Genomic DNA, 18,221 nt, shown 5'->3' on the forward strand with positions numbered 1-18,221 from the left:
CTGGTGGAAGCCAAGGAGCAAAGAAATGGCTGTGCAAGAGCAGCTCTGGCTCTTCCAGCCTTGCTTTCCCTACCAAGGGGAAGACAAGCCCACAACATCCCCGCTGCAAGGACTTGTCAGCTCTGCACCTCCCAGGGACAGGGGGCTGTAGGCAATGAGCTCTGGGTCAATACCACAGCCCGAGCCCACCTGCTGGGGACGGGGATGTGGCAGCACAGCCGTGGCTGATGTGACAGCAAAGGGCCAAGCTGCCTGTGGGAGCAGCAGCAACAGCCTGCTCTGCCTGAGGATGGGATGGGATGGGATGGGGCCAGTGTGGTCAGGCACTAGCTCTGTCCTCCACAATGCTGAGCCCGCTTTGGGCCACATGTGCTCTCATGCTACAGGATCTCTGCAAGGATGGTCCAAAAGCCTTCTCTTTCCTCTTAGCACGTGCCCCTTATCTAGAGAAGCATCAGATGTTCCTGGAGGGGCACGAGTTGCTGACAAAGGCTATAGTCGGCACTGGCCCCAGCTGCGTCATGTGCTGGGGGTGTAGGCTACCCGGACTGGGCACCACAGCAAATGCTTTCAGAAGGGGGCTTCAGCCTGCTTTGCCTTGTTTCCCCCCTCTTCCCAAAGGCAGATTTACCTCAGCTGTCTCCACTGTGTGATCACAAGCCCTGGGCTCACTTTCCTCCCTCCCCAGGGGTGCTGCCTGGCCTGCAGCAGGGGCTGGCAGGGATGAGACACCCTCCACACACTGCCATGAGCAGAAACGGGTGTCCCATGGGGCTGGCTGTAGAGTCGTGAAGCTCGTTAGTGGGTCCTGAGCTGCAGCCCCTTTCTCTGCTCTTACATGGTATAGAGCTATAACTACTGCCCTCACAACCTCTTTAAGAGGGATGCCAGGCACAACTGTGGCTGTCCCACCCTAAAAATGAAGCTTCTCTTTGCTCACTCAGCAATGACGAGCAGTGATTTTTCTTTACTTTGGGTTTGGGGGGGGAGGGGAGGGGTGGGTAGCAGAAGTGCCCTGGTGCTGAACAGATCTTGGCTGGAGGAGCTTTTTGAGACTGTGGGAAACCACAGGGGCTCCAAATCTGTAACAGTTGTTCAATAAAACAGATGAAAAGGCTCATTCCAGATGGCCTATCCATCCTGGATATCTTCAGTGTGGGATGCACTGAATCTTAGCTGATATAATTTCATCTGTGGGCATTCTTCGCTTCAAACAAAAGAGCTTGCAATTAAAAGGACGGACAATACTAGTTGCCAGAGCCCTGGCCCTGCGACTGTCACTGGTTTTCTATCAGAGTACTCCCTGAGAGGTGATTGACCACCCTGAGAGGTGATCGACCACCCTACAGTGCCTGGCTCCACATTGGCAGGGGAGTGCTCTGCTCCTCCAGACCCAGCCCAGCCCCTTCTCTGCAGAGATCTGGGCTTCCATGCCTTATTTTAAGGCTGCTGCTCAGCTTGATGCCTAACAAATTCTACGCTCAAATGATCCTGCTGCAGAGTAATGCTCAGATCCTGCCAGTAGCCCTTGGGATGCTGGAGAACAAGCACTTTCCCAAACCCACGGGCTCTGCAATCACAGACCTCCACTCGCTGATGCCTAATCCAATAACCCTGCAATGCTCCAGTCTCATGTTTTACCAATGGATTTTGAGATGTTATCTCACCGGGAGAATCCTTTGAGTGGCTTCTTTGTCCAATTGTCTGCAACAACACAGTATCGTTGGCAAGTGGTGCAGGAGAGTTTGGCCTCGCACAGCCTAACTGGATAGAGGTAAATTGAAAAGGACAAGTAATAAAGCAGAAGTGCATTAAAAGGCCTCCTTCAAGTGTAGGAGTGAGGGAAAGATTCTGCACAACCAAAAAGATGCAGGTTAAAAGATTGTACGAGCTGGCTGGATACAGCAGGGCTGTGTGGCAGAGTGTTTCCCTAGATCGGAGGCGGCAGCACGGGAGCAACCCAGAGCATGGCACTGACTGCCCGGGAGTCCCGTGGGTTGCAGCAAGGGCAGAGGCACCACAGCTGCGGTTCAGCTACCCTTAACTCCTGGCACCAGCTCTGTGTAGTAATGCTGGGGTCAGCCAGAGGCTTCAATTACATTTATCAGGCAATCAGAACCACAGCAGTCCCGTTAGCACAAAATGAGCACTGGAGACCCATGCACTGGGGAATGCGGAGCTCAGCTCGGGGTGTGTAATGAAGGTCCCCCGGCCGGCGATGCTGGGGGGATCTGGGTGATGCCATTTCTGGTGCACTGGGAAATGCAGGCAGGGGATGAGCTGGGGACAAGACGCACAATGACGGGCCTCGCTCTTCTCCTTCCCGGCTCCCAGCCACCTGCAGTGGGACCAGTTACCACAGGACCTGTTATTGCGGGACTGGCCATGCCCATGAGATGATTCCCCACCAGCCTTTGGTCTTTGCTTTTCTCCAGCCTGCCTGCTACATCTGGCAACCTGGGGGCTCAGAGCAAACCGGGGTGGGGGCTCAGGGAAGAAGTTATGTGAGTACTTGTATCTAGTGAGGAGCTGGGAAGGGTCTTTATATCCTGTGCAGAATAAGTGGAAGCAAGGAAGGGATGCCTGCTGAGGAGGGGGAGTTTTTCTTACCAGAAAGGATATGCATATTCTTATTTAAAAAACAAAACAAAAACAAAAAAAACCAAGAACAGTTGGTTCGGCCTATATGGACCCTGTGCTAACCCATGCGCAATGGGGCAGCAGCGGTGCGATGCCCCAAGATGTGCCTCTGCCATCACCAGACAACAGGCTGCTGCGAGGAGCCCTGCAGCTCCTGGGTTACGTTACAGCAGCCAACAGCTCCTCTGTGAGGCGTAACCTGGCCCTTCTCCGCCTTCCTCCGGGGGATGGTTTGCAGTGTACAACCTGCTCCGTGCACTGGAGCGCTGCCAGCAGCCCTCTCGCTGCTCCTATTCTGCGCTGTTGCCGACCACAGCAAGATGAAAGGGATTGCCTTGGCTGCGCTGCAGCAGGAGCAGTGAGCCACCTTCCCGGCCCCATGCCCGCCCTGAGCCTGCTCCTCAGTCTCACCCGCGCTCCTCCTTCTCAGCTGTCCCAGGCTTATGGCTGGACGGCCAGCAGCATCTCCTGGCTGCAGGCAGCCCTCGCCTGCTTTCCCTCTGCTCCGAGTGGTTTGGGAGGTCAGGGCTCCTTGCCCCGTTTCCTCCTGCTTGCTTGCGGGTGCCAGGCTCCCGTGGGTCCTGCAATCCCCTTGTTAATATTCCGGGTGTGAGAGCGTTCAGCATCATGGCAACAGGAGCCAGAGGTTAAAAAGTACAAATATAATTATGGTGATAATGTTCCTGTGCAGCCAGCTGAAATGGCAGGGGAGGAGGTGGCTGGAGAGGGCTCGGCCTTGGCTTCCTCTGACCAGGTATTTTTCTTCTCTGCTTGGGGTAATGCATCCTCAGCACCAAGATCCCATGCCATGGGGAGGCTGAGGGTTTCAACGTATTCGTTTTGGGAGACACGGCTCATGAGCACGTTTGCTCCCCCATGCTCCATGCCAGCTCCCAACCCCTCTCCATCAGTCACGGGTCCTTCAGGTGCAACAGAGACAGATGCTGGCTTTAAATCATTTCAACTCTTGCATTTGCAATGTGGTCTTCATGTTAACCATATTCATTTAATAATAGCCAAGGCCCCGTGTATTCCCTGGCAAGCTTGACCTAAATTCGGTAGCAAGGTTTATTCTGCAGCGGATGGGAGAGTCTGCAGCAGCTGGGGGAAAAAAACAAACCTTTAAAGGGGGAAGCTTGGATTGAATTGAATCTGAATCAAATCGCAGCCATCTCCTCTGCGTTTCTTTAATTGGAAGTTCAAATTCAGTTTATTGTTCCCAGCTCCATCATTTTTAGTTTCCAATGTGCTGCAGGATTTGCAATCTCAAATGGCTGTGATTGTTGCACAGGGAAATTTTGGCTGCTCTTGTTGCTAGAAATTGGGCAAGGGCTGTGGTGTAGTTTGGATGAGGGTTTACTAGGCTTCAGAGTTAGCCCTGAGAGGAAGGTTCCTGCCTCTGTGAGGCATTACTGGCTTCTTCTTTCATCACCTGTGGAAGGTAATCACTAGGCTGATTTATTTTGTGTTATTACAGTGGCACTCAGGCATAAAGGGCATAAAGAGGTGGCTTCAGCAGACTTCATTCTTGGGGGACAAGAAAATAGCCAGGGCTTGATAATAACAAGCTAAACAGTTCTCACACACGTGCCTTTAACCACCGTAACCTCGGGAGGGTTAGAGCAATGATATGGTTAATTCTGGGTGTTTGGCCAACTCTTAACTTTGTTAGTCAGCTCCCTGGAGGAGGAACAAAGCTGCTCACGTATGTACAGCTCTAAGCCATTGGCTATGCTCCAGAAAACCGTCCTCTCTGCTGCTGGAGAAGTATCCTCACCAAAGCTTTGATTGTGCTCATTCAGGCACATCCCCTGAAGGGATTAATGCTCAGCAGATGCCACCTGAAACATGCAGAGGAAGGGAAATGCCACTTTTCCCTGGAGAGTGACAGCAGGGTACGCTGTTGGCTTCAGCTGTGGGCAGGAGCCAACACTGTGAGCCTTCTGGTACCGCCTTGTGCTCCTGGGCAAGCCCAAGCTCTGGCACCCTCCTCAGCAAGGTCTAAGGCCCATCGCCACCATCTGCCCAAGCAGGCAGCTCAGCAACCTTGTAAGAGACTGGGAAAGGAGCTGGATGAAGGAGCATGAGGAGGATGGCTGGTCTCATATTCCCTGATCAGAGTTTTGCCCCATCTTCAGCGTAGGTGTCTCGTCACCAGCCTGTTGCAGCCCTCCCGCTCAGCCTTTGTGAAATGCCTCTTCCCTGCTGGAGACACTGCCCCTGCTCCACCACCCCTGCCTGGCCATGCCGCCCTGGCCCCTGGCTGCAGCGCTTGCACACTGTTGGCTTAAGAAACCCAAATCCATCAATCTCTCTTAGGCAGCTCCCAGCTCTGCTGCCCAGCGCCTCACACCAGCCAAACATTGAAGACCTGAGCCCCACCGCACAACAAGCACTCAGGACCTGCCACCTCGGGCTGCTGGGACAACCCCATTTGGCATGCATGGGGGAGACCTGCACCTCCAGCTGCCCCAAGGATGGCTCCAAACATCCTCCCCTCTTCCTGGGCATCAGTAAGGGTGCTTTGGGGGAAGGGTGGGTTTTTTTGTTTTGTTCACATCGCTGGGGAGAAGGAGGGAAATGCAGCTCTTCCGCTCTTCTCTGAGCTCAGGCGAGATGGCCTCCTTCCCTCCTGTTATCCCCCACAAGGGGCAAGGGATAATGCTCTGCTCCACAGAGAGACCAGGGCAGGTCCTACAGAGACTTTGGACCTTTCATCTTCATCAGGAAGGTGGTGAGACAGCACCAGGGACCCTTTGCAGCCCACCAGTGCAGCCCGGATACGCCCTTGGCCTTGCCAGGCTGTAGGAAATGGCTCTACTGGCAGGGAAAATTGGATCCTCCTCCGTAAATAACTTGTGATTTGGCTGGAGAGGCAGAAAGGGCAGCATGGCATGGCATGATGCTGTGAGGGGGACAGCAGGTGCTAGATGGAGGGGTCCCACTATGGTGGCAACCTTGTCCCAGGGGAGCCGGCTGCTCCTGCGCCCACAGGGCACAGCAGGGAGGGAGGGATGGAGGGTGCTGATGGCGTATCCCACAGAGGTGTCCCAGCTGGCCCTCCCCAAAAGCACATCAAAGAAAACTGAGCACCTGGGGGAGCCAGGTGGGGGGCTTCAGAGCCCCGTTTGGGGCGGACCCTCTGCCTACTTGGCCACCAAGGCAGGAGGACATCCCGGCCACACCAGATCCATCTCTTGCCTGAAAAGCCAGCTTCAGCCCAACCACAGGGAACGAAAGCAGAGCAAAGCAAAAGCAGAGTTACCCTTTGGTTTCTCCACCTGACCTAGCCTTAAAAACTCAATTTGAAGGTGGCATTAGGGAAGTAAGATATCGTTTATCAGGAGCGACAGTTCCAATCTATAAATTAACATGCTCCACCTGGGAGTCAGGAGGCAGAGATATCTATCAATTCCTCCCCGGCAGGCTGACACAGGCACACCAATTTGGCCAATTCCCCAGAGCAGCACGCAGTCTCCAGCAGGTCTGAGGACCCAGAAGTGCTGGGGGGGCAAAGACAGCGATGGGGAAACTACATGGGAGAGCCCTGGAGAAGAAGTGAGCTCCCACCTCCACCCCACCCTGTCCTCTGTGACATGGGGACAAGGGAGTCCCCAACAAAATGGGATTCATGTCTCAGTCCAAAGGCATAGTATATTTTTAAATGCATCATCGAGGCATTCAATATAGGATGAGTTGCAAAACGTCTGCAAACCATTAGGGAAAAGCTGGCTATTTTAAGATACATCTACTTATTTTGCCTCCACCCTCCAAAAAGAAAGTATAAACCATGGAAATTATATTTGTTTTTTATGTAGGACCGACACAAACATAACTTTACATACATACAAACTACTGCCTCTGTGCTCAGTAAACCTAGGGGTTTAGGGCTGCTCATCTCCCAGCCTTGGGAGGTGCCGGGTGACTTTCGGTGATGCCTGGCATGACTCTGCTGTAAAGGACAAGCAAACGAGGACATTCACAACCCTGTCACGAGGCGCTTGTCTCGCTGAATCACTTTTCTACATAAAATCAGAGAGGCTGGGCCAAATGGCTTTGGAAATGGTGGAAATGGCTTTGATCAGGACCCCCGGCATGGCTTTGATCCCACCCCAGGTAACCGGGTCTCTGCATCAGCCGCTCCCTGTGGGGAGGAACAGCCGGCGGGGTGGCCAAGGGGACCGCTGCCTCCAAGGGACACGGAGACGAAATGATCAGGGGGCTCAGATGGTGCAGCCAGGAAGCCTGTTAAAGGCCTCGTAAATAAGAGCCCATGTAGACAGCAGGTACTGCGGGGCTTTATAGGCCTATAAAACACCCTGAGCTGCCACTGAGGCTGGAAGGGATGGGTAGGGAATCTAATTTCACAGGATTTAAAGCAGGTGAGAGAGATATAAATGTGTGTTTTTAATAGTAATTAATGCTGCCATTCAGAAGCACTTAAGCACTGGTTTCGGAGAGTTTCCAAGGACTTGCCTCATAAATCACAGACCGCTACCTTCTCGCCCTGCTCCTGGGGAGCCGGGCTGCTGCTCCCTCGCCTGACCCGGCCACGGCAGCGGGGCCTTTTCCAGCCCCAAGCAAAGAGCTCAGCATTGCTGCGTCACGGCTGGTCCCAAGCCACTGCAAGCAGAGCCATCCCTCCAAACTGGGGACCACTCCAGGATGGGCACAGGGACACCTTCCCCCAAGGTTATTCCCTTTTCTGCAGAGCCAGAGGAACAAAGCAGCAGCTTCCTCGTGCCGAGCTAACCACTCACTTCCCTGCCGCAGGCTGCCAGTTTTCACCCTGCCTTGTTGAGTCATTCCTGCTCTGCAGGCGGTCAGGTCCCAGCCAGCTCTTTCTGCCCGGTGTGGGTGGAAAGCAGAGGCTGCTGCAGCCCACAGGGATGAGGTGGAGAGTGGGGGGTGCACGGGAAACATTCAGGAATCGGGTATATAATCCGTGATGTTTTGTGTCGTGCTGTGATTTGGAAGTTGACACAAGGGCCCTTGGGGTCTGATTTCATACCATTCTTGGATGGTGACAGAGGCCAAGCGCTTAGCAGAGAAGCCCAGCGTGGGCAGCTGGAGATGTGCCCCATGCCTTAGCATCCCCATGGACCTCAGAAAGCAGTTGCAGAGCTCACGGTCTTCGCTGCTGGGTGCTGTGCACCCACTCCTGCCTCCCACGGCTGCAAGGGGGCAGGCTAAGCGGGACAGCAAGGCCAGGGCTTCCCTCCACCCCAGCCCCAGTCCTGCCCCAGCCTCGCCCCAGTCTTGTCCACTTGCGCCCCAGTCCTCCCCCGTCCAGCCCCAGGCTTGTCTCATCCCTGCCTGGGAAGGCTCCAACCGTGTGCCAGCCCTGCCCTCTAGTGTCACTTCTGCCACAACCACACTTTATAATGCAGCTCATTCCCCCAGCACCTCTGGTGCAGATGCTCAGTCGGGTCTCAGGTGTGACTGTTTCAGGCAGAGCTTGACTTTCACGTCGGAGGAGCGGGACAGGAGAAGGATCCAGGCTCAGAGATTTGCCAGATGGTGATACTGTAGTTTGGGGGTGGAAGGAACTTGTTGCCACCTTCACCTCCGGTCTCTGCCCATGGCCCAACCTGGTCCCCACCACTTCCCCAGTGAAGGCAGGAGTCCTGAGGAAATCAAGAAAGAGCAAGACAGCCAGGAGAAACCATCATTAACTATTTCTTACGCACTACTCTTCCACTTACGTGCAGTCAGATAATCCAGGTTGGGGATTAAGCATGCCCCAGATGCAGAGACCGTCTGACACGTGGTCGAATTTATTAGCTGATGGGGCACCTGCACTGCTTCCAGAAGTGGCTCGTGTCTGCAAAGCCCAGGGCTGCTTTGGTGTGGCTCAGAGCCCACGCAGAAGTCCCGTTGGACCCCATTGCCTCCAGAAAGAGCTGAATCAGCATGACTGCTCCAGGGCGCCTGGCACCAGACATGCAGAGGCTGAAAAGCCCAGGCGATGCTGGTTTTGATCCAGTTACAGAACTGGTTTGGATCCAGCTGGGAGTTAATCCCTCCTGGGCTGAGGTCCAGCAGACTCTGCATGAGTCCCCCATGTCCTAGGGTCCAGGAAGCTGTCTGAGCTGGGTGCAGCTGGATCCAAGCACTCTCCAGCTAGTGCCACCAAGCTGCTGGAGGACATCATTTGGGGCAGGCACTGAAGCATCTTTGCAGCAGCTGCCTGGGCCAACAAGTCTGGCAAAGAACCACAGCTAATAAATCCACCTGGACAAAACCTGGTCCAATTTTGCAGTGACACCAGGCTGCCTCTGCACTGTACTGCCCAGGTGCTCCGTGTTTCCCCACGATGCGACTGCGGAGACATTTATTATCCTGCACAACAGAGAGCTATGGCAGCACTACCCTGCCACGGGCATTTCTCCTGAGAATCAGGGAGAGTCTGGAAAGACGCTGTATCATAATGGGAAATGCTGGTGCTAGAAACAAGCGTTGTTTGGGGACAATACTAAGAGATTTTCTATTCTCTCACCCCGATTCATGTTTACCACCTAGCAGAGAGAGATCTGATCCAGCTCTTCTGACCTTATAAATGAGGCTTGGATTTTGCATTGGCTTCCTTCTCCTGTATTAATTATCAGCAAATATGAAATAACGGTGTGACAGCTGAGACCTGTTGTTACCCGGCAATATCTGCAGTTCAAACTTGAAATCTTGAAGGTTCAAGCTAATTTTGCTGAGGTACACAGCAAACCAGCGGAATCACCCCTAAGTCCAGGAAAGTAATGTTCCTGTCACAGGTGAACCCTCCTGGTTTGTTGGTTCCTGCTCGGATGCCATTGTGGGGTCACACTGACTATACACAGGCGGACCATACACACACATGTGCATATGTACAGGTATACATATACTTGCATATGTACAGGTATACATATACTTACATATGTGTTTGTACATACACATGTACATGTGTTAATACATACATAAAGCTAGACATGCTTTGACTCATTAGTCCCACACTTTATAAACATCTGCATCAGGGATGTTTGTGTTAACTGGAAATCAGATCCCCGTACACAAAAGGAACAATAACCTTAAATACACCAGAATGACCTCACTGCTGAGCTAGTTTCTTCCCATTTCCCATTCCAGGTAGTGGAATGAGCCCTACTTCTAACCCCAAAATGGTCTTCCTGAAGACCCAGAAATACTCAAAAACTGGTGGTATTTTCTGCTGCTGTGTTTGCTATTCTACATGACTTACAAAGGATCTGTTCCCACACTAATGTGCTGGTCAGGATGTCCAGGTCTCCTGTGTGGCCAGGAAATGCGATTTATGCTGTCTCACCACTGGGTTTGACCTACACCCCAAAACCTATTGCTATTTTATCAGCCGGGCTGCTGGTTATCAGCTGATTTGCTTCCTTTCAAGTAGGTCACATAATTTAAGGGGGAAGGGGAGTGCTGTCTCCTCAGAGGAGCACCGCCTGTCATATTTCAAAAGGTTTTCTGTTCACATAGGAAAGGATTAAATGAGATGCAGGAGTGTGCGTGGGGGTGTGGGTGTTGGCTGGCCAGCAGGCAGGTGTGCCTGCCACCGGCAGCCGCACAGGCATCTCGCAGGACATGGGAACAAGGACACTACCGAGGCAGCCAGATTTCCCAACATGAGGAGCCCGTCAAAGCTGCTTGTTTTCCAGCCTCAGACCTCCACTAGCGATAATTGTTTATTTTGAAAGCACTCAGGGAGCACGAAACAGCACCCTCCTAAGCCAGAAATAATCCTGTGCTGGCTCTTCACGATATGTCCTATTGTGTTAATATACAACCAGGCAGCAGGGCAGGAAAATATCTAGGTCTCGTCTGCACAAGGAAGTGAATGGCTGCTGCTATAGCATAGTAAACGTGTTCTGTAAGGAAGCTAAATGTATTTATCTATAGCAAAGCTGTAACAAGATCCAGAGGTTGAAATCTCGAAGCAGGCAACTCTAAGCATGAAAAAGAGTGTACATTATTTAGTGGGAAATAATCAGTCATCAGAATAATATTGCTAGTGTCCCACTGAATTCATTATCCTTGGAAGTATTGTTAAACAAGATTGATTTTTTTTTCCTAAAAGATCAGCTTTAATTCAAGCAGGAATTAATTCAGGAAAGCTCCAAGCTGGTGTTGTGCAGGAGACCAGGCTACGTTGTCACAACGGCTCCAAATAGCATTATAACCTGTTCATGACCACCTTTACTCTGAAATTTCTAAATCACCTACAACTTTAAATCACTTTCCCCCCAAAGCAGAGCATCCCTGTGAGGCAGGTAGGCAGGCATGGCTACGGCAGAGTAACTCTGTTGGTCGGTTTTTGCACTTAGGCAAGCCTTATTCAAAGCACCTGTCAGAACCATTGCCATGCTGTAGACAAGTTCTGCCTAAAGAGATTGACCAGCACAAGTATCACAGAACTACCTGATTATTCGAGAATAAATCACTTTTATTTTGGAATACGCTGTCAACACTGTGGAGTTATATTGGCAGAGCTGAGAGCGCTATTCTGGTCGATTCTCCCATGCAGACGTGCCATACATGTGTGATAAGGCTGGAGAATAATCCCCCAGGAGAAGCAATGAACATTTTATTGATTGGGATATTTCAAACTTGTGCAGGACAAAGCAATCTTCTATGTGCTGAATGAGCGGACAAGATGGAATTGAGGGTTGGGGTTTTTTTCCATCTCTAATTTCTGTGTTTAGTTTAGAGAAGACAGTTTGAACAACACTAGCAAGTTGTGGGGGGAGGAGAAGAGATCTATATCTGGGTCTGATTCTTCCAGAGGCACTGTGATACATGCTACATTAATGGTAGGAGAGGTCATTTCCCTGAAATTCAAGACAAATATGTGATGCTGAAGCCACAGGTATGCGTAACAGGCCATGGGGACCTCTAGAAGCAACCCAGTGCCTCACACTCAGGCTGTTCACTTTCTTTTTCTTACCGGACCAGTGCCTTTTATCGGGAGAAGCGCTGGGCCAGGAGCTGGCAGAAGGTGGATGGGAAGAGACGCAGGATAGGAAGCCTGCAAGAAGAGAGTGCTAGCTGCATTTCTAGCAGCAGGATCAAAGCATGGCTGAGCTAGAGGAGACACCAGTCAGTCATTTCCAGCACATCGATACCAGCTTCCTCCACCTCGATGCCAGTCCCTCTGCAGAGTCATGATCTCTGCTGTTTCGATGGCAGAAGCTGCAGGCCTGCATCCACCTGCTCTCACGCTCCATGTGTGCTCGGGCGAACACCAGGCACCACTGCGGCTCTCCCGGCTGCTGGCATAGGCAGAGCTGGGAGGTCGGTGAGGCAAGGAGGCAAAACTCATTTGGGGTTGCAAGGGCTCTACCAGGCTGGAAAGGCGCCTGACAGCCCATCACAAGGTGCGGGGGTGCAAGCAAGTGGCCAGCACATACCCAGAGCTCTCTGTCACCCTGCGGGGCACTTGGGCAGTCCAGAGCAAACACCCAGGCACCGACTTTCTCTGTCCAGAGGGAACGTGATTCCCACCAGCGCCCAGGTGCTGTTCACAAGGGAAGAGCTACGAGGAAAGGTGACATCTTTTACTAAACCAACTGATGCAGTTGCGGGAGAAAAAAAATCAAGTGTGATTTCAGAGATTTAAGAAAAGCACATTATGCCTGAAACATTTCCCAACCATATCAACTGGCCTAATGAAACACATCATAACTCTCCCCACAACCCCTGCCACACTTCTGTCCTTCACAACTGCCAGATCATGGCTGCTATGAGAGCAATTAACACTGCTGCCCTTGCCTCTGAAATACCCTTAATTGTGCTCTCTGAGAATTGCTGGGCCCCAGGACTTTGCAGACTGGACATTTTGCAGCAGTCTCAGCTGAAATAAGGAGTGTGGGATTGTACTGACCAACGTTTGACACTGAGCTCGCTGCTGCCTCCCCCACCACATGGAATCTGGCATTAATTTTAATTTATTTTGTCCTGTCCAGCAGTTTGAATTCACAACATGCTGGAGTTTGGTATTGAAAAGGCTCCTTTGTTATAAAGCACCATTAAGAGAAGGTGGGACCTTTTGGCATGCGAGTATGCACAGATGGGTCTTTTATACATGGGATGATGATTTGGGACTGTGGGATGACGGCTTCAGCAGGACACAGTGAGCGCACAGCTTACCCCACTACCCAGGGCTACCTTCAAAGTAGCTAGTTCTGCATTGCTCGCAACGTCGCAGGGCGGCACAGAGTTCAGCACAGGCTGCACGTCGGTATGGAAGTAGTTAATGGCATTGCCAGTGGCATTGTCCTCATTAAACTTCAAAGTTAATGCTGTAGGAAAGGGAATAAGGCAGCCCATGCTTCCCTGTACCGGCCTTATGAGCCGTTTGCAGACGCCACCATGCAGACGCCCATCCAGGTTGTGTCGGGAAGGTTTTATTTCCCTCCATCAAAAAATGAGAACCTTGTTTCCGTAAATAAGGCTTGGCCAGCAGAGCGCAGACCCATACTTCACAGCCGTGGGCAAAATCCATGTTGGAAAAATCACAGAACGTGTGAGGCGGAGATCCCATTTGCTCCAGCCAGCACCTAAAGGGCACTGATAGGAGCCAGGCTGCTCCGGTTATTAATTGCCCGGGTTGTTAATTACCCCGGCCGGCGCTCCCCACAGCGGGGCTGCTCCCAGTCACCCCCATCCCACCCCAGCGCCCCCCGGCCCACCCCCCTCGCCTGGCTGCTGTGAATGACCACGAACTCCCGCTACGCCCTAGCGCGGCCCCCGCCCAACCCCTTCGCTCCTGGCTGCACGGGGAAACGCGCTCGCTTGATCGTCCCTCGCTAAACTGCCCCGCTTGCTAACCGCCCCGGCTGCCCCCGCCGTGCCCCCCGCGCCTGCCGCGGCCGGGCCTGCCCCGGGGCGGGGCGGCGGGGCCGGGCCCTCCCCCGACATGGCGGCGGGCCGGCCGGGGAGGCGCCGAGCGGCGCCCGCGGGGCGTGAATAAAGGGCAGCGGGCGGGGCCGCAGCGCTCTGGGAAGCGCGGGGCCGGCGGCGGCGGGTGAGCGGGGCCGGCGGCGGGAGGGGGGAGGCCGGGGCGGAGCGGGGCCGGGCGGGGCCGGGACCGTCGTCTGACGGCCCCGCGCCCGCCATGAGCAGGGCGCAGCTGACGCGGACGGGGATCCTGCGGATGGCGCTGGGGGGCGGCGGCGGCGCCGCCGACCCGCTGCTGCCGGCGGAGGACGGCGAAGGCCGGCGGGTGCCCTTCCTGCTGCGGGCCCTGCGCATCGCCGTGGTGGTCTGCCTCTACTGGTTCACCTCCATCGCCATGGTCTTCCTCAACAAGTACCTGCTGGACAGCCCCTCGCTGCGCCTCGACGCCCCCATCTTCGTCACCTTCTTCCAGTGCACCCTGACGGCCGCCCTCTGCCTGGGCCTCAGCCTGGGGGCGGCCTGCGGGCCCCCCTGCCCTGGCCTGCCTGCCCTCCGCCTCGACCCCAAGGTGTCCCGCAGCGTCCTGCCCCTCTCTGCTGTCTTCATCGGCATGGTCACCTCCAACAACCTCTGCCTCAAGTACGTCGGCGTGGCCTTCTACAACGTGGGGCGCTCCCTCACCACCGTCTTCAACGTGCTGCTCTCCTACCTGCTCCTCAAGCAGACCACCTCCCTCTATGCCCTCCTGGCCTGCGGAGTCATCATAGGTGAGGGGGAGTGGGAGGGGGCTGCACCCACCCCATGGCCATAGCCTTGGAGAGCAGGGGGTGGGGTGTCTTCCCCTTGGGAAGCCATCCCTATGTGCATGGTGGCTCCCTGGTGAGGTGGGGTAGCTCTGGGTTCATGCCTTGCTTTGCCTTGGGCAACCCACTTTGCATGTCTGCAGCATGTAGGTAACTCGTTAAGAAAGGAAATTAGTCTTACTTGACCATGGCTTCCTCTTTCCTTTGAGCCCTAAAAACTCTCTAGTCTGTAATGTAACTTGCCTTACCTTTTTTTTGTTTGTTTTTTGGGTTTTTTTGGGTTGTTTTTTTTTCCCCAAAGGCCGTGAAACAGCAGGTAGTTTTCTTCCTGTTCTCAAGTGCTTGTTGATTATTAACTTTGGTAACAATAACAGTATGTCAGCACCATTGGGACCACACAATGGAGCCAGCCAATTCAGACAATTGAATGCATGTGATGGACGGTTAGCTGATCAAGCCAAGTGTAAAACACCACCAGAAGATCTGGTTGTGTGGTTAGGATGTAGGGCAGGGCATTGACTGGCTTAACGGGAATTGCTTACAAGTCTTTCATTCCAAAGACATAGGTAATGCCACAAGCTGCCTTCCACTGAAGAGCTATTTAGATGCCAAGGGTGGGGAAAGGTTGACTTCAGTCTGGTTCCAGGTGGACATGTGTTCACTTTGGTGCCTAAGTAGATGGACTTGGATGAAAAGGAGACAAGAGAAACTCCTCTCCTTAAAAGAGGTGAACAGGTGTAGAACTACTGTTTTTTCCACCCAAGTGATGCAAGCAATTGCTTTCAGCTAGTCTTGTGTTTGGGTATTGCCCAGGACTATGGCGTCTGCCAGCCTTGCAGGGTTTCTCTAAGACTCTTTCCCCCTGGCGCCATCCCCTTTTGCTGTGGGGGCATTGCCCATATGCCTATAGCAGCGTTGCCAAGCGTCCTCTGTGGCCTGACACAAAGTCCTTCATGTCTGTGCATTGAACCCATTTGTATTTGGGCTTAGTTTAAAGCACGTTAGCTGCTTTGCAGGTAACTTCCCAGGCGGCTTCCAACATGAAGCAGCTAATGGAGAGGCGGTGCAGTGCTCCTCTAGTAGCTCGTCTCCCCTTTTATGTTTAGCTGATGAGCTGGATGGGGAGAGGTCTCCCTCTCTGCCCTAGAGAGGCAAAGCTTGTAGCTCCTGTTCTGGAGGTGGTTAAAGAGTGCATTACCCATCAAAGAAGTTTAACTTGGTGAAGATACTGCACTCAGTTTCTGCCTTGTGATCTCTTTTTGATTGAGCTTCTTAATATTACATGCATGTGTTTACTATCTTTCCATCATCTTTTCTGACCTATCTTTCCCTTCCTGTTAACAACACAGCAAAGCCTGTGAGGCCTTCTTTTTAAAAAAAAAAAAAAAAAAAAAACCCTTGAGGAATTAAATATTGGTACCTGTGTGTTTTGCAATTAAAAAACTCCTATGATCTCCTCAAATTGACCTATACACAAAGAATAGCTTTAACTTTAGTTCACAGCTCTTTGGGGTAATGGTTTCTAAACTCATGCTGCTGGTTCAGTGTGGGAATCTGTCCTCTGAGATTGAATGATAGCACAGTAAATTACCCGCACTCCCAAAATAAATCATTCCAGGACACTAGTCATGACACTTTGTGGGTTCACTTAATAGAAAGGGGAAGCCCTTAAGCCTGTCTCTGCTTGTGGTTGTGGTTGTTCAATTTAAGGTAGGTGATGAATTGCTGACTGTATGTTTTGAGTTCTTCAGCAGTTGTTCAGATGATGCCTGATTTGTTTGCTTGCAGGTGGCTTCTGGCTGGGTGTTGACCAGGAAGGAGCAGAAGGCACTCTGTCATGGACAGGTATATTCTTTGGGATCTTAGCAAGCCTGTGTGTCTCGCTCAATGCCATCTACACCAAGAAGGTCCTGCCTGTGGTGGATGGTAGCATCTGGCGCCTGACCTTCTACAACAACGTCAATGCTTGTGTCCTGTTCTTCCCCCTCATGATGCTGCTGGGCGAGTTCCGCACCCTCTACCACTTCGACAAGCTGGGGAACCCCAGTTTTTGGGGCATGATGACCCTGGGGGGAGTGTTTGGCTTTGCCATTGGGTATGTGACTGGACTTCAGATTAAGTTCACTAGCCCGCTCACCCACAATGTGTCTGGGACAGCCAAGGCCTGTGCCCAAACTGTGCTGGCTGTTATCTACTTTGAGGAGACAAAGAGCTTCTTGTGGTGGACGAGTAACTTGATGGTTCTGGGTGGCTCCTTCGCCTACACGTGGGTGAAAGGACTGGAGATGAGAAAAGTGCAAGAGGATCCTAATGTCAAAAGCAGCGAAAGAAATGAGACTGGTGTGTAGGGGGCTCCTGTGCCTCCATTTCTGTGCCCGGGGGGTTAACCTTTGGTGCTCCTTTCCTCCTGGGTAGAAGAGGAGCAAGGAGCAGGGGAAAAATTCACCTGCAAAATGTATGGGGAACCGTGTCAGGAACCAGAGCCAAAGAGCTGACTGGATCGTGTTTTATCCATGGGGCCTCGCCCTGTATCGAAGTTGGGGAGAACATGTGTTGTAGAGAGCAATCAGGTTTTTTTTGTGATCGTTTTTTAAAATGAATGTTGCTATTGACCTAATCTGGGCAATTTGCATCTCTGGGTGGGTGGGCTCATAGCAGACAAAGACTGGGATGGGAGCTCTGTGTAGTTAGAGATCTAGAATTAACTGAATGAATGCAGTCTGAAGTTACAAAATCCTGAACCTCCATGTAAGGAAGAGGCAGGTAGCCAGAGTGTTGGGGACAGATTCCAGTAAACTTTTCTGCTGTAAAAGGATTGGCAACAGCTGTGCTTCCTGTTGCCCCATTCAGTGCAAAGGATGGGAAATTCCCTCTGTTCTGGTTCTGTACAAGCCTAAGCAGCAGCACTGCCAAATCTCCTTTCCAAAGAGTTGATATCACATCCTGCTGAGGTCTCTTCTGTGTTTCTGTCCACCTGGTTTCTTAGCTCAGGAAATCATGCTAAGAATCAGGAATGAAACTTATTCCCTCAGCGTGCTCCCCTTCATGGGACACAGTGCATTCTCAAGTGACCTTTCTTGGGGAGGAGCAAGCTTGGCCTCCGCCTCTCTGTGACAGGCAGGAGGGAGAAAGTTACGCTCAAGCACTTCCTTCTGTAGGGTGGAGATCCCAGTTCACGGGGTTCACAATACTTGTCCTCTTTACCCACTGAGTAGGGGGTAGGTTTGTGTCTCAAAAGGGGGTTGTTACTAATTAGGCTTCTTTTGGGTGACTTGTTCCATACCTACTTCGGATCTCCTCTGGTGTTTGCAGTTTGTCTTTTGGCTTGTTCCTTTAAAACATGGCCCTCATGCCCAGCTCGGTGAATCCTTCAACCCCCGAAAATCCTGTTTTTGCTCAGCTGCATCAATCCCTTTACTTGAAACTTGCTGCTGAAGTTAGTGCTGCAGAAATCTCTGTCCCTGGCCTGCTCCTATGCAAGTGCGACCTGGGGTTACGCTGTGCTGCGACTTCTGATCCAAGGGGTCAGCAGCGACATCCTGTAGTCATCTGTGATGTTGCACCGGCTTTCTACACCTCTGGCCCTTTTATATTCAAAGGGTTATTTGGGTAGCGATCCTTGATGTGACTGCTTCATACCCTGCCCCTTGGGTCCTATGTGACGTACTGTTGCCTGTGCATGATGGCTGGCCACTCCTACAGAAGGATACTCCATTTCTGCCCGGAATATGCTCCTGTCTAATTTTGGGGAGGGGGGTGTCCCGCCCTGCGTTTCATCACCGCAGGTACCTTCTCGCTCCTCTTCGCTGCAGGCTGCCGCTTGGGACCCTTGAATTTATTTTAAGGGGAACGGACGTCGCACGTACTGACTTG

General features: G+C 52.4%; 1 protein-coding gene across 1 annotated transcript; it reads left to right on the forward strand.

Annotated features, from left to right (window-relative positions):
• Window positions 1–13,626: 13,626 nt before the first annotated feature.
• Window positions 13,627–17,257, forward strand: SLC35C1 (solute carrier family 35 member C1). Its single transcript, XM_063331809.1, has 2 exons — window positions 13,627–14,312; window positions 16,137–17,257. Exons 1-2 carry the CDS (start codon window positions 13,763–13,765, stop codon window positions 16,694–16,696), a joined length of 1,110 nt encoding a protein of 369 aa, XP_063187879.1. The 5' UTR covers window positions 13,627–13,762; the 3' UTR covers window positions 16,697–17,257.
• Window positions 17,258–18,221: the final 964 nt, after the last annotated feature.

This window comes from Chroicocephalus ridibundus, chromosome 4 (assembly GCF_963924245.1).
Source record: "Chroicocephalus ridibundus chromosome 4, bChrRid1.1, whole genome shotgun sequence".
Lineage (NCBI taxonomy): Eukaryota > Metazoa > Chordata > Aves > Charadriiformes > Laridae > Chroicocephalus > Chroicocephalus ridibundus.

Bases quoted from the DNA above. Each gene is read 5' to 3' on its own strand.
- SLC35C1 (XM_063331809.1), top strand. From the start codon at position 13,763: ATGAGCAGGGCGCAGCTGACGCGGACGGGGATCCTGCGGATGGCGCTG. The intron at 14,313-16,136 runs GTGAGGGGGAGT...GTTTGCTTGCAG, and splicing joins GGCCTGCGGAGTCATCATAG to GTGGCTTCTGGCTGGGTGTT.